This window comes from Asparagus officinalis, chromosome 8 (genome assembly GCF_001876935.1).
Source record: "Asparagus officinalis chromosome 8, Aspof.V1, whole genome shotgun sequence".
In the NCBI taxonomy this organism is placed as follows: Eukaryota; Viridiplantae; Streptophyta; class Magnoliopsida; order Asparagales; family Asparagaceae; genus Asparagus; species Asparagus officinalis.
This window is the reverse complement of record NC_033801.1, coordinates 12157288-12174170: the sequence shown is the minus strand read 5'-3', so window position 1 is coordinate 12174170 and position 16883 is coordinate 12157288. Positions and strand designations below refer to the sequence as shown.

The 16883-nt window shown below is 35.7% G+C and overlaps 1 protein-coding gene across 1 annotated transcript in view; it reads left to right on the top strand.

The window, feature by feature from the left end:
• Positions 1-16164, top strand: part of LOC109820867 (disease resistance protein RPS2-like) — a 27105-nt gene extending 10941 nt beyond the window's left edge. Inside the window, exon 2 of the mRNA XM_020387063.1 lies at positions 13116-16164. Coding sequence (XP_020242652.1) covers positions 13116-15526 — 2411 coding nt within the window. The 3' untranslated portion in view covers positions 15527-16164. The remainder of the gene's footprint in view (positions 1-13115) is intronic.

The window sequence follows — 16883 nt, the reverse complement described above, 5'->3', positions numbered from 1 at the left end:
CACAAAATTTGTGCTTGGTACCAAGTATACCCATTTTTCTCATATATATATATATATAGGGATTGCTCCCCCTATCAAAAAGCCATATAGAATATATGCAATGAAGATCATGGCAAACATATGTGAGTAAGCATAGATGAATATGCTAAATATCACCCACATACAAAAGATAATGAGAACATATATAAATATATCAAGATGAACATATTGTCTCATATCATAAAAGCCAATGTATAAAATAGATTTATGAAATCAAAAGAAGAGAAACATGAGAATCATGTAAAAAAGTTTTCAAATGAAAACAAATCAACCAATTGAAATCATAAATCAAAGTTTAAATCATGAAACCAAATCATCATTGAATTTTAAAAATCAAGAGAGGCAACTCTATCTAGCTCTTGAGTTAGTATTAACCCATATGAACATTTTAGCATCCGGTAAACATGATTTGGGAATAAACACCCAATAAATCCGGAGGGTTATATAAATACAAACCTCTCATCAAAATCAAAACTAGGAATTATGAAAACATAAGAATTTGACCAAAGAAAATTTGTTTTCATAAAAAGTTTCAAAGCATAATTTTCAAATAACCAAGAAAAAGGAAAAATAAGAATACTAAAATTCTTGGTTTAAAATTTAAATTTGTTTTGGTACCCAAGAACTCTTGGTACCAAAAGATTTAGGGACATGACCCCTATCATTAAAGCTCAAAGCCTTAGGGTTATGAACCCTCTTAGGCACATATGGTGCACTAACATGGTCAAAACAATATTCATTCAAATGACCCTTCCGATTGCAATTTGTGCAATGAAAGAGATCCATTTGTTTTTGTGGACCATTAGCTCGTGCACGGGAATCATTTGCAAATAAAGATTTTCTTTTAAAATTATTTTGCAAATGAGAAACATTCTTAAACAATGGTCTATTTGGAACATATTGCAATTTAGAAGCTTTTTGTATATCAAAACAAAATTTAGCAAGATGTCCAAACCTACCACAAACATCACATTTAAAAACATGTGGTCTATTGGAAGCATTTGTCAAATGAGATTTTCTTTTCAAATCAAAGCAATATTTGGCCAAATGACCAAAACGACCACAATAATCACACTTGAACACACTAGCATGCTTATGATGAACTTTGTGAGAATGAGCATGTGAATGTGTAAGTGTACAAGATGAAGAAGCTACATGAGATGCACAAGGAGCATTAGAATTCTTATGTTTGTGTGCATCATAACAAAACTTAGCTAAATGACCTTGACGGCCGCAAATAGAACACTTATAAGTTTTGCTATACATGTGTGCATAATGAGTGGATGATTTTGACTTAGTCTTGGCACACATGTCCATAAGCCTCTTATGATTATTAATGCATATTTTCAAAGTTGAATCTAAAGATGAAATACTATTTTTCATAAGATTCAAATCTTCATTTTTAGGCACATATGCATTTTTAGAAGTAGAACATAAATAGTTATTTATAAAAGAAGCTGTATCATTCTTTATGTTCTCTACTTCTAACATGGCATCAATCTTAGCATGAGATAGGCTAGCAATAGATAAGTTCAAATTTTCATTTTCCAAATTTAATAAGTCATTGCTTTCTTTAAGCATAGTATTTTCATTTTCAATGACATCAAATTTGGACACTAGCTTCTCATGATCGGATTTTAAATTATCATGCTTGCATTGTAAATCAACAAAATCTTTATGCAATTTGTTAAAGGCATGCAACAATTTTTTACTAGCACAAGCAAGTTCATCACTAGATAAATCATTATCGGGTTCGAACTCGCAAACCTCACTAGGGCTATCGCCTAGTGGCCGTGTGTATGATGCTCCACATGAACTTGAAGCCGGATCCTTCAAAGCTTGTCGGATCGCCTCCAAGTCCCCTTGATGTGCTTCTATAAATTTTCAAAGTTTGTAAGCACTATCAAAATGAACAAACTTGTTAGACATAGATGAATTAAAAGCATTTAGCAAATATTCTAACAAAATATTGTTCATTGTAAACATACGATGATCATTCTTATTCCACTTGGATTTCTCCAAAGTGGGCACAATATAAGCATCATCTATAATTTCCCATAAATCAAAGTGTTTAGATTGAACAAAAAGTTTAAATCTAACACACCATTGGGCATAGGGGAAATTATCTAATCTAGGAGCAATATTGATGGCATAACCTAAACCATGCATATCCATAATATAAAAGGCAAGCAAGATACAAATGCAATCAAAACAAGATTAGCACAAAAAGATAACTTGGATCTATGATAAATATATACAAGGATATATAAACTAGCACAAGATGATATATCCTACCAAAGAGATATACAATATGATATATGCAAGGATATATAATTAACACAAGGGTAAACAATCTAACTACAAATGTGATAGGGGCAAAGTATATATATATATGCAAGGATATATAAACTAGCACAAGATGATATATCCTACCAAAGAGATATACAATATGATATATGCAAGGATATATAATTAACACAAGGGTAAACAATCTAACTACAAATGTGATAGGGGCAAAGTATAGGCAATTGGCGATATAAGATGAATGCATAAGCAATTGCGCCAAAGACAAACTCAAACACACTATATGATCACGGAGTTCGGACCTTCCGTCCTACGTCTCCGCTCCCCACTCCCGGGGAGAAATCCACTATCACAATCCGGTTTGGAAGCCGGAACTTCTACACACTCGGTTTTCTAGCTAACCGAAAACTCTACAACTCACACTCTTGCAAACCCACTCTATACCCTCACAAGTATTGGACCTAGCCGTGTCTCCCTCAAGTGCTCGGTTACAACCTCTCCCTAGGTTCGTCAACCGATGCCACTCCTCTTAGGACGATCCCCGACTCTCACCACACTCCTCTCGGTGTACAAGTGTATTACAAAGTGTATCTCACAATAAGCACAATATAAATCAATGATTTTCTCTAACAAGAGTGAGAACTCAATTAAGCACAACTCCTAGTCCAAACCAAACAAATTATACTTTGAATGTAAATGCAATAAGCTCAAAAGGTATGTGGATGTGAACAAAGAGATATAATCAAAACTAAACTCATGTAGTTCTGCTTTAATAACAATGATTAATCAAATATATTAAAAGATTGTTAAAATAGAGTTTAGAAAATTTCATAGATCAAGAGTTGGAGGCAGACATAGTTGGCGATGCCAAACCAAATTAGTGATCTGTCCTCAAGTCTTGTGAATTGATTCACAAACTCAAACTCTCAATACTTAAAAGCTTCTTACAAAAACTTAAAACACTTTAACTTTGCGTTGAAACTTTGTTAACATTTTTGGATTGTAAAAAGGATAGCAATGAGTATTTATACCGACTCAAGTTACATCTCAACAAAAACCCCAAGCAAAAGACAAGAGCCCAAGAAACAGATTCAGAAAATAGCCGTGGGAACACATCTATTGGCGGTCTCGACGGACGGAATTTTCGGTCGACCAACAGAGGAGCAAAAATACGAAGAACTGTCTGGACAATCGTCGGTCGACCGGGTCGGTCGACGAAAGAAAGCTCTCCTTTTCGTGTGACCGATCGGTCGACGACCAAACTCTCTGCTGCATGCTGATGATAAGAAGCAATGAAGCGAGATTGACCGTGCGAGATCGACCAAAACTGAACGCAGAAGCTGATATAAAACGTTTTTGGACTTTTGACAATATGGTTAAAAAATACAAATGAGAGTCCAAAATAATGAAACTTTAGGAAATGTATATTAACATGAAAACAACATGTTACAAAAAGATTTTCCAATTGAATTCATTTGTGAAAAATCATATTTTGACAAATAGTTCCAAAACACGAAATGTAAAAATAGGTGAATTTTGACATTTTGGCCTAAACTTGTTTTTGAAACTTTGTACCAATGTGTATTATAGATTAATAAAGTATGTATATGTTATTTATGTTAAGTCCCAGAAACTAAGAAATACATATTTCACAAAAATTACATATTTCTATGCAATAGATCCAAAACCACGTAATGTAATATGAAATTGCATGATTTATATTTAGTAAACATGAAACTCAAAACTATGTATGTATATATATAAAACTATATATATGCATAGAAACCAAAACTTGTGTATATATATATAACTATATATATATGTACAAAGAAACCAATAAATGTGTGTGTATATTATATTGAGCTTAGAGTATCTAACACACATAATATAAAATCTAAACTAAAGTTACCCAAGTAATGATCTTGATCTTCATTGTAGCTCAACTTGGTACACGTTGCGGATGAAGCTTGAACTTGATCTTTAACTTGAATTGTATAAGCTTCACCGACATTCCGCCAACCTCCTTTGGATATGATCGTTGAAGCTCTATTACATCTATCCTCCAACAATGTTGTTTGTCTACAAAACATAGGAATGCACAAACACTAGACAAACAACATTAGTAGTGGTAAATTGTTTGTAAATCATCATCAAAACAAGAAGGCCAACAATCTCCCCCTTTTTGATGATGACAAACAATTTACAAAAAGGATATATGCATGAAAGGAAATGAATATATAAATTATAATTCACATGCATATAAACAAGAAAAATGTATACTCACAATATTTCTCCCCCTTTGACAACATCAAAAAGGGGACAAAAGAATTAAGAGAGCGAAAGCTCCCCCTATCAATAAGCATAGGTGAGTATAAAAAGAATATATATATAGAGATTGCTCCCCCTATCAAAAAGTCATATAGAATATATGCAATGAAGATCATGGCAAACATATGTGAGCAAGCATAGATGAATATGCTAAATATCACCCACATACAAAAGATAATGAGAACATATATAAATATATCAAGATGAACATATTGTCTCATATCATAAAAGCCAATGTATAAAATAGATTTATGAAATCAAAAGAAGAGAAACATGAGAATCATGTAAAAAGTTTTCAAATGAAAACAAATCAACCAATTGAAATCATAAATCAAAGTTTAAATTCAGAAACAATGTTTGATCAATAAATAGAACTTTCTTTGTAGAACTTGATCAAAGCACTCATAGAATACATTATAAAGCATATATGAAATTTGAATCATCTATATGTGCTATATAATGAATTCAAAAGAACAAATCAAAACAAAATTTTCATAGTTTAAAAATAAGATTACAAAACATACAAGAATCATGAACTATGGGAAAAATCATCTTTAAAAGTATAAAGCCAAATCATCATTGATTTTCAAAAATCAAGAGAGGCAACTATATCTAGTTCTTGAGCTAGTAACAACCCATATAAACATTTTAGCATCCGGTAAACATGATTTGGGAATAAACACCCAATAAATCCGGAGGGTATGTAACTATAAACCTATCATCAAAGCACAAATAATAATCATGAAAACAAAAGATTTGATACAAGAAAAATTGTTTTCATAACTAAAAGATTTTAAAACATAATTTTCAAAACCAAGAAAAAGAAGGATAAAAACATTAAAATTCTTGGTTTAAAAATTAAATTTGTTTTGGTACACAAGAACTCTTTGTACCAAAAGATTTAGGGACATGACCCCTATCTTTTAAGCTCAAAGCCCTAGGGTTATGAACCCTCTTGGGCACATGTGGTGCACTAACATGGTCAAAACAATATTCATTCAAATGATCCTTCTGATTACAATTTGTACAATGAAAGAGATCCATTTGTTTTTGTGGACCATTAGCTCGTGCACGGGAAACATTTGCAACCATAGATGATCTTTTAAGATTATTTTGCAAATATAAAACATTATCAAAACAAAACTTTCCTAAGTGGCCATATCTACCACAAACATCACATTTAAAAACATGTGGTCTATTGGAAACATTTGTCAAATGAGATTTTCTTTTCAAATCAAAACAATATTTGGCCAAATGACCAAAACGACCACAATGATCACACTTGAACACACTAGCATGCTTATGATAAACTTTGTGAGAATGAGCATGTGAATGTGTAAGTGTACAAGATGAAGAAGCTACATGAGATGCACAAGGAGCATTAGAATTCTTATGTTTGTGTGCATAATAACAAAACTTGGCTAAATGACCTTGACGGCCGCAAATAGAACACTTATAAGTTTTGCTATACATGTGTGCATAATGAGTAGATGATTTTTTAGACTTGGCACACATATCCATAAGCTTCTTATGATTATTAATGCATATTTTTAAAGTTGAATCTAAAGATGAAATACTATTTTTCATAAGATTCAAATCTTCATTTTTAGGCACATATGCATTTTTAGAAGTAGAACATAAATAATCATTTATAAAGGAAGCAGTATCATTTTGTATGTTCTCTACTTCTAAGTTGGCATTATCTTTTTCATGAGATAAGCTAGTTATAGATGTGGTTAATTTTTTTATTTTCCAAATTAACATGTCATTATTTTCTTTAAGCATGGTATTTTCTTTTGCAATGACATCCAATTTTGACACTAGCTCCTCATGATTGGATTCTAAATTATCATGCTTGCTTTTTAAATCAATAAAATCTTTATGCAATTTGTTATAGGCATGCAATAATTTTTTACTAGCACAAGCAAGTTCATCATTAGGTAAATCACTAATAGATTCGAACTCGCAAACCTCACTAGGGCTATCGCCTAGTGGCCGTGTGCATGATGCTCCGTATGAACTTGAAGCCGGATCCTCCAAAGCTTGTCGGATCACCTCCAAGTCCCCTTGATGCGCTTCTATGAATTTCCATAATGTATAAGCGCTATCAAAAGAATCAAGCTTGTTAGACATAAATGAATCAAATGCATTTAATAAAAATTCTAACATAAGCTTGTTCATAATAAACATCTTTTTATCATGTTTGCTCCACTTGGATTTCTCCAACGTGGGCACAATATAAGCACAATCAATGATTTCCCATAAATCGATATTTTTAGATTGAACAAATATTTTGAATCTAAAACACCATTGAGCATAAGGGAAAGCATTGAATTTAGGAGCAATACTAGAATCATAGCCTAAACAAGATGCATCATTCATATCCATAATTTGTAAAAATATGCAAGCAAGATACAAATGCAATCAAAACAAGATTAGCACAAAAAGATAACTTGGATCTTTAACTCAAGGCGATTAGACCTTAAATCAAAGAGCACCAAGCTCTGATACCAATTGTTAGACCCTAGAGGGGGGGTGATTAGGGTCTTATGCTAATCTAATCCGATTAAATGCCAATTAAAAACTAATTAACAAGTTATATTCTTGCAAGATAGATATACAATAGTTATAAGCAAGAATAAGCAATATACACAAAGAGATATATCCTATATGATGAAATATATATGCAAGGATATATAAACAAACACAAGGGTAAACATAAACAAGATAAACAAGATAGTGGATAATATGAACTAAGAGCAAATGACAAAGGCGATATAAACAATAGGCATGAATGTAAAAGAACGCCAATGACAAACTCATTAAATGCTAATTAAAATTAATTAACAAGTTGTATTCTTGCAAGATAGATATACAAAGAGTTAAGTGCAAGAATATGCAATATACACAAGGTGATATATCCTAGCAAAGAGGTATACTATATGATATATGCAAGGATGTATAAACTAACACAAGGGTAAACAATATGAACTAGATAGTGGATCATATAAATAATGAGCTAATGACAATGGCGATAAGAAATATAAACACAAGTATAAATAAACGCCAAAGCACACTCAAACACAAGATATGATCACGGAGTTCGGACCTTCCGTCCTACGTCTCCGCTCCCTACTCCCGGGGAGAAATCCACTAACACAATCTGGTTTGGAAGCCGGAACTTCTTCTACACACTCGGTTTTCTAGCTAACCGAAAACTCTACAACTCACACTCTTGCAAACCCACTCTATACCCTCACAAGTGTTGGACCTAGCCGTGTCTCCCTCAAGTGCTCGGTTACAACCTCTCTCTAGGCACGTCAACCGACGCCACTCCTCTTGGGATGATCCCCGACTCTCACCACACACTTCTCTCGGTGTACAAGTGTATTACAAGTGAATCCTCACAATTAAGCACAATATAAATCAATTGATTGTTCTCTAAACAAGGTGAGAACTCAATTAAGCACAACTCTTAGTCACAAATCCACAACCCCAAATTATACTTTGAATGTAAATACAATAAGCTCAAAAGGTTGTGTGTGAACAAAGAGATATAAATCAAAACTAAACTCAATGTAGTTCTAGCTTAATAACAATGATAATCAAATATAGAGTTGGAGGCAGAATAGTTGGATGCCCAAACACCAATAGATGATCTCCTCAAGCTCTTGTGAAATTGATTTCACAAACTCAAACTCTCAAATACTTAAAAGCTTCTTAAACAAACTTAAACAACACTTAAACCCTTGTTGAAACTTTGTTAAAACATTTCTTGGATTAGTAAAAAGAGATCAGCAATGGGGTATTTATACCCACTCAAGATCTCAACAAAAACCCCAAGCAAAAGACAAAAGAGCCCCCAGAAAACAGCTCAGAAAAATAGCCGTTGGGAACCAACGGATCTATTGGCGGTCGACTGGCGGAAATTTCGGTCGACCGACGGAGAGCAAAAACACGAAGAACTGTTCTGGACAATCGTCGGTCGACCGGTGCGGTCGACCGAAGGAAAATATCGAGCTCTCGGTCGAATTGTTAAGTCCAAAAACTAAGAATATAATATTTTCACAAAATTGCATATTCTATGCAATAAATACCAAAACACAATAGTAAATATGAAACATGTGATTTCATATTTATAAACATGAAAACTCAAAACTATGTATGTATATATATAAAACTATATATATGCATAGAAACCAAAACTTGTGTATATATATATAACTATATATATGTACGAAGAAACCAATAAATGTGTGTGTATATTATATTGAGCTTAGAGTATCTAACACACATAATATAAAATCTAAACTAAAGTTACCCAAGCAATGATCTTGATCTTCATTGTAGCTCAACTTGGTACACGTTGCGGATGAAGCTTGAACTTGATCTTTAACTTGAATTGTATAAGCTTCACCGACATTCCGCCAACCTCCTTTGGATATGATCGTTGAAGCTCTATTTCATCCATCCTCCAACAACGTTATTTGTCTACAATACATAGGAATGCACAAACACTAGACAAACAACATTAGTAGTAAATTGTTTGTAAATCATCATCAAAACAAGAAGGCCAACAACCTTGAGGAGATCTCCACTATATCTTAAAATCTACACAAACGGTTTTCAAATATCACTAATAACTTTTATAATTCACATGATTGTCAATCCCACAATCAACACTCCTCTAAGTATTGGACTATCTGTGTCACCTTCCTCAAGTGTTTAGAATTACAACATCTCCCTAGGATTTACAACCAACCCACTCCTCTAAGTATTATTGTATATTACAACATGTTTTAACAATAAGTGCAAATAAAAGATTTGTTCTCTAATACAAATGATAACGAAATGTAAAGCTCTCTCAATGAAAACATTCTCACAAACCGGTTATACTAAATGTGAAATTCTTAAGCTCAAGTGGTTGTGTGTATAACAATGAGTAAAATAAAATCAAACTCAATTAAATCTAGCTTATATATGAGAATCAAAATATAAGATCAGCTAGAGAATGATTTTAGAAAAACTTCTCCAAAAACAAAGGAGAGATTGAGATTTGACGATGAATGCTTCAAAACCGAAATGAGGATTCTTCACTTGTAAAGCTCTTTTTCTCATAAACAAACACACTTCTTTTTCTCAAAAAACTTGCAGACAAAATGGCTAAACTATCTTTAAAAAAAACTTCTCTTGAAAAATAAGTCTTGAGAGCTATTTATAGCCTCTCAAACAAATCTGCCAAAAACTAGCCGTTACAGCAATATGAGCAAATCAGTCAATTGGTTGCTTTTAGCGGTCGACTGATCAACTTGCCGTTACTATAAAGAAAAATGATAGCCATGACTCAGTCGACTGAAAAGCAAGATTAGTCGACTAAAAACACTATGTTCGGTCAATTGATTTTATATTATGTCGATCGATTGATAGACTGTAAAAATGAAAGCTGTAAAAATTGCTTCTGGTCGGTCGACCGAAAAACATGCACAGTAGATATATGAAAAACGGAAATGTTTTTCTAAATTTAATTTAAAATAGTAAATCAACTTCAAAAATAGTAAAACTTAGGAAAACATTTATACACATGAGAATAAACATGTTAGAGAAGAAATTTTTAAAATAGCATTTCGCATTTGTGAAAACTCATTGTTTTGCTAACCCGTCAAAAATACTAGTTTGTTAAGTACTTGATTTTGATGAAATTTCTTCAAACAAGTTTTGAGATTCTTTTCACCTGGATTAATAGACTTTAGAAAAGTTGTAAAATAGTTCCATTAAGTCAATAATCCAAAAACACGTTATATTCCCAAATAGATGTATAATACGATAAATCGAGATAAAGCGATAAAACAAAACGTGTATGTGTATGGTTTGAACTTTAAGTATAAACACATAAAGTAGAACACCTAAACTAATAAACACTATACCAAGCTAAGATTCTTCGTTCTTTAAGTATAAACACATAAAGTAGAACACCTAAACTAATAAACACTATACCAAGCTAAGATTCTTCGTTAAGCTCGATCTTGGTAGCGGGGATGAAGACCTAAACTAATAAACACTATACCAAGCTAAGATTCTTCGTTAAGCTCGATCTTGGTAGCGGGGATGAAAAAATAGTGTGTCTTGACTTGAATGTGCAAAGGCTTTATTCCGATTTCCTCCAACCTCCATGAATGTTATCGTTAACACTCAAGTCCATCCAACCTCCAACTGAGATGTTTGTGTAGGATACCTAACAAGCAAATGTAAATACTTAAAAGGCGATGTTAGAAATTGTTTGTTAATCATCAAAACCAGATTATATAATATGCTAATAAACATAAGACCTAACAGGATATACTATTCTGATATTTTCGTTCCCGTCGTCAAGTTAATCACGATCCGGACTGTGCTGAGCATTGTGGCAGTTCGAGATCTCTATCTAGAGCAGATGGATGTGAAGATGATATTCCTTCATGAAGATTTGGAGGAAGAGATCTATATGCATCAACCAGTGGGCTTCGAGGAACGAGGCAGGGAGGGCCTCGTGTGTTGCCTGCGCAAGAGCTTGTATGGCCTGAAGTAAGCTCCGTGACAATGGTACATGAAGTTCGAGAACTTTATGGTGGAGAACAATTTTTTCAAATGCAACACAGACCACTGCTGCTTCATCAAGAGGTAAGGCAAATCCTATGTGATACTCTTTGATTTATGTTGATGACATGTTGATTGTAGGCGCCAGACTTGGCCCGCATTGAGGAACTCAAGGGATGTCTCTCCGAGTGCTTCGAGATGAAGGATTTGGATCTAGCAAACTAGATTCTTGGGATGAGGATCATCAAAGACAAATCAACACTAAGGCTGAGGTTGTCTCAGAAGGCCTACATTGAGAAGATTCTTGAAAAGTTTAGCATGGAAAAAGCTAAACCGGTAGGCTCACCGTTTGCGAGCCATTTCAAGCTATCAAAGACCCAAGCACCTGAGGCTGGTGAAGAGCATGAGTTTATGGCCAACATACCATACACATCTGCCTCAGAGAGTTTGATGTATGTGATGGTGTGAACGAGGCCAGATATTATACAAGGAGTGGGAGTTGTGAGCCGCTTCACGAGCAATCCGGGGAAGAACCACTAGGGTGCGGTCAAGTGGCTTCTACGCTACTTGAGATGTTCGTCTGGCCGTTATCATGAGTATGACGGGGCGGATTTACAACTAGAGGGTTTTTGTGATGCAGACTACGCCGGGAACATAGACTCAAAACACGAGCGGCTACATCTTCATCCTGGGTGGTGGAGTAATAAGTTAGAGATCCAAGTTACATGATACTGTGGTTATGTCGACAACCGAAGCCAAGTACGTGTCTGCAGCAGAGGCAGCAAAGAAGTTGCTATGGTTGAAAATTTTCTTCTCGAGCTTGGGGTAAGCTTTGAGAAATACTTCATCCACTGCGACAGTCAGAGTGTCATTCACTTGTCAGAGAACAATGCATTCGATGCTCGGATCAAACATGTTGACGTGAAGCATCATGCCATACGGCGATGGCAAAGCAGGAACGAATTCAAGCTTGTGAAGATTGATACGAGGTATAATCCAGCCGATATGCTGACCAAGACAGTTCCGCTCGAGAAGGTGAGGCTGAGTGTAGCCTCATATGGCATCCGTTGAGATTGTTGAGGGTCGTGCAAGACGTCAAAGATATAAGACATCCGGATGATGCAACAAAAAATGATGTGAAGATATGATTAATACTCAATCAAATTTTCAAGTGAGAGATTGTTGAAAGGGATGTGTGTTAGGTGTTAAAAGGGACGTGTGTTAGGCACCGATTTTTGGGTAGAGTTAGGAAGAGTTTGAAAAAAAATAAAGTGGTGGGCCCCATCACAGAAAAAATTAGTATAAAATTAGTGTATAGTGTTTTTCCTGTCACTATAAATAGGCCTAAAACTCTTCAGAAAAAATCATCTCAGAAACAACTCCTCTTATAGAAGAGTGAGAGAGAAAATATAGAGAGAGTTTGTGAGAATTCTTGGAGAGTATCTTGATCAAGAGAGGGTTTTCTCTTTGATCTTTTCTTTGTAACATCGGAAAGTAATATAAAGGAATTGGGCGGCATCGTTGTACCATGGGGTAGCTCCGTAAGAGTGAACCTCGTTATATCTGTGAATACTGTAATTGAATTTGCATCTGATGATTTTATTCTGTGATTCCACGTTTGTTTGGGTGTGCATTGCGTCTCTGTTCGAGGCGTTCTTGTTGTCATATTTCGTAACAAAATAAACTGGTTATATCCTAGGAACCATAAAGTCGTCCTACAACACACACATGTAAAGAAAATTAAATGGTTTTTATGACTAAGATGTCACAATCTTTCAAAAAAGGGACATATCCATCTTGGAAACATAATAGAGTTTGCTTCTTTTCTCCATATAAGCATATGCTAACTGCGTCCTTGCTGTTTTTAACAGGTGAAGCGACACAAACGCAGGACAGATTCCGTGTAACTTTTAGTGGTCAGAGTGACAGATCATCAAATGTTTTGGACACTTACAAGTTTGGTAGAAAAGCGATAGAGATGATTGATGATTTCAAGTATTTGAAGGACACGGTACCCCTGGATGTCGCCACAAAGCTGGAAGCAAATAGCTATGTGGAAAGGTCAGGCAGAGCCATGGTGGGAAGGGAGCGAGAGTTTCAGAGGCTTCAAGAACTTGCTGGTGATGATGACGTGAGCATCATTGGGATCTACGGGATGGGCGGGGTCGGAAAGACGGAACTCCTTAATAAATTCTATAATGAGACCCATCTTAAGGATACTCATGACATGATTTGGATTGATATGAATGCTTGTCACAGTGTACAAGATTCTCAAAGGGCTATTGCAGCGAAGTTAAAAGTGCGTTGGAATGAAAATGAACAGCAGGAACGAGATCACCCCATATCTCAGTACCTAAACAAGAAAAGTTATGTGCTAATTTTGGATGGTATGTGGGAAGAAGTGAATCTCGATGATGTTGGGATCCCAAGCCCACGGCAAACCAGGTCCAAGGTCATACTGACGACACGAATAGAACGTGTATGTAGCAGAATGGGCGCATCAAGAGCCAAGATCCAAGTCAAATGCTTAAAGTTCGATGAAGCTTGGAGTCTATTTACAGAGGAGGCAGGCGAGGGACTCATCAATTCTCACAGAATGGTCGAGCGTCATGCTAAGGAACTAGTGGGAAAATGTGGGGGTCTGCCACTTGCCCTCGTAACAGTTGGACGTGCTATGGCCGGCAAGGAGGATCCTCAATCATGGAAGCATAAAATCGAACAACTAGATTCTTCACCTCAGGAGATTCTAGGCCCTGAAGTTCTTTCTTCTTTGGCGCGTAGTTTTGACGAGCTTGCTGATGACAGACTGAGAAAGTGTTTATTGTATGTTCTCTTGATTCCAAGACGTGACAGGGTTTATAAGGAATGGATCATTGACTACTGCATAGGAGAAGGGGTTATAGATGATCTTCGCCGTGATGGGGATCAGGTTTATAATGAGGGTCGCGATTTACTTAGTGAACTAATGTCTAAATCGCTGTTAGAGAGTTCTGATTATGATGACGTGGAAACCGTCAAGATGCACCCTGTGATTCGTTCCATGGCCCTGTGGATAGCTAGAGGACGTGGAAATGAAGAGAACAAGTGGCTGGTGGAAGTAAATAAACAGCTGAGATCCCAACCCAGTGCTGAGAAGTGGAGAGGAGCAGAACGAATTTCACTCGCAGGAAATGAGATAACTGAGCTGACTCAGATACCAGACTGCCCATCTTTGATAACCTTCTCGATGTGGCTGAATCCGGGATTAGCTAAGATATGTAACGGCTTCTTCCTAGCCATGCTAAATCTGAAGGTGCTAGACCTATCACACAGTCGTATTGAGGAAGTTCCAGCTGAAATCGGGCGGCTGCTGGAGCTCCGGTACCTTGATTTCTACAACACTAAAATCCGTTCGCTACCAGAAGAATTGGGCTGTTTGAAAAAGTTGAGGTTCTTACTGTTGTCTCGCACGCCCAACCTGACCAAAATTCCTAAAGGATTAATAAGAAAACTCTATGAATTGCGAGTTTTGAGGATGTACAACAGTTACAACAATTGGAATGCGGAGACGGATGGGGATGGGCTGGAGTTGGAAGAGCTTCAGAGTTTGGAGAAGTTGAAAGCGCTTGGAATCAGCATTAATAATGTCCTCGCCTTGGGAAAGCTTGCTCAATCTCACAAATTGGCTGATTCCACACGTTATCTTGAAATAAGCATCTCCCCAGGTCTGTCAAAACTTTCAACTGCAGACCTGGGGAAAGACTACAGAGCTCTTAAAGACCTTCGTCTCTATCGTTGCAGCGACCTGGAGAAGTTGGAAATCGCTGAAGGTGATGACTTTGAACACTCCAGATTGCCGTGCTTGACAGAAGTCTACCTATTTGAGCTTCCAAGAGCCAAAATTCTTTGGAGAAGTGGGTGTCTCGATAACCTGAGCTTTCTACGTATTGAAGATTGCAAAGAGATGAGACAGCTAATACACTACGAGGAGGAGGAGGAGAAAGAAGAAGAAGAGAAGACCAAAGAGATTGATGTTTTGCCACAGCTCACAACGTTGTTACTCTCTAACCTGCCAGAGATTGAGACGCTAAGCTGTGGGAGAAGACTACTGGCATTCCCTTCCTTGAATGAGCTCCACATCAGTAACTGTCCCAAGCTGAAGACGCTTCCATTAAATGCACGTAAGCTGAAATGCATCAAGGGTAGCAAAGCATGGTGGAACAATTTAGAATGGTCGGAAGGCGACAACACAATCAGGTCCGAACTCAAGGCCATCTTCGAGGAGGATGAACCCCCAAAGTAGTTGTATGTTTGTCTAAATTTGCTTCTCTTGCTGATGCGTGCTATCATTTCGAATTTACTTATGCATTTTTTTTTTTTTTGAGTGCTATCATGTCGAATTTACTTATGAATTTCCTTATGTATTTATGTATCCATATCGTGATTTATAACTGCTGTTAAAATATATTGGCTATGCGTGTCCCAGAGTGTTGTACTTGGGGTTGAAAAGGATCTGTAACTCCTGAAACATCATGAACAACAAATTTATTCTCAACTGATATGTACTTTGTGGGAGGAAATAAACTTTTTTTGCCAATTAGTTAACAAACAGTACCATCAAACTTATCCAATACTTTTCAGAATAAATTATAAAATATCATTCTATGCTTGTCCTCTAAAGATAACTTTTTAACTTTTGTGTTAATTTCCGGCATGATACCTTTGTTAAATAATCAGACATCTTTTATTCCAACCCCCGCTGCTTCCCCTCCACACCTTTTTATGTTTGTCACTTAAACATAACAAAATGATTTTCTTTTGTGTTTATTTCCATAAATGTTACCTCTGTTAGCTAATTTGACATATTTTATTTCTACTCCTGTTGATAGCCCATACAGCATGGAAATAACTTTATGTTCCACTAAAGATTGAAAAAATTTAGTGGTTATTGAAAGACTAAAGAAAGCTAAAAACACTTCTCCCATCCTCCATTTTTAAGGTTAGAAATATATGCGTGTACAAGTTGGTATATGATCTTTCTAATAAATATAATGGAAACAAAATTAACACAAACTCCCATCCTCCATTGTGTGTGAGTGTGTGTCTGTGTCTTTCTATTAGTCGATATACACATATGACAAACATGTGTGTGTGCGAGCGCTAATCAAACACACACACACATGTGTGTGTATATATATATATATGAGAAAAATGAAGAATATTGGTACCAAGTTCCTACATTAAACTTGGTAGTGATGTGGACTAATCCGGTCCCTACATCTACATTGGAGTTGGTGAAAGGTGGTTGAGCCTCGATTTTTCGAGTAGTGATGTAGGGGCCAGATTAGGCCACATCACTACCAAGTTCAATGGAGCAACTTGGTACAAAGATATCTCTCATCCCATCTCTCCTCCTCTGCTCTCTCTCTCTCTATATACTATATATATATATATATATATTAATATATATATATATGATATATATATACTATATATATATATATATATATATATATATATTATATATAAAGACTTGGTATCAAGCATCAATTCTGTGCTTGGTAATGAAGTGCCTCATTCCATCATCCCCTCTCATCCAACACCATGTGAATATCGTCCTATTTGAAGAATTGAGTGATTGACACTGAACCACCTCACTA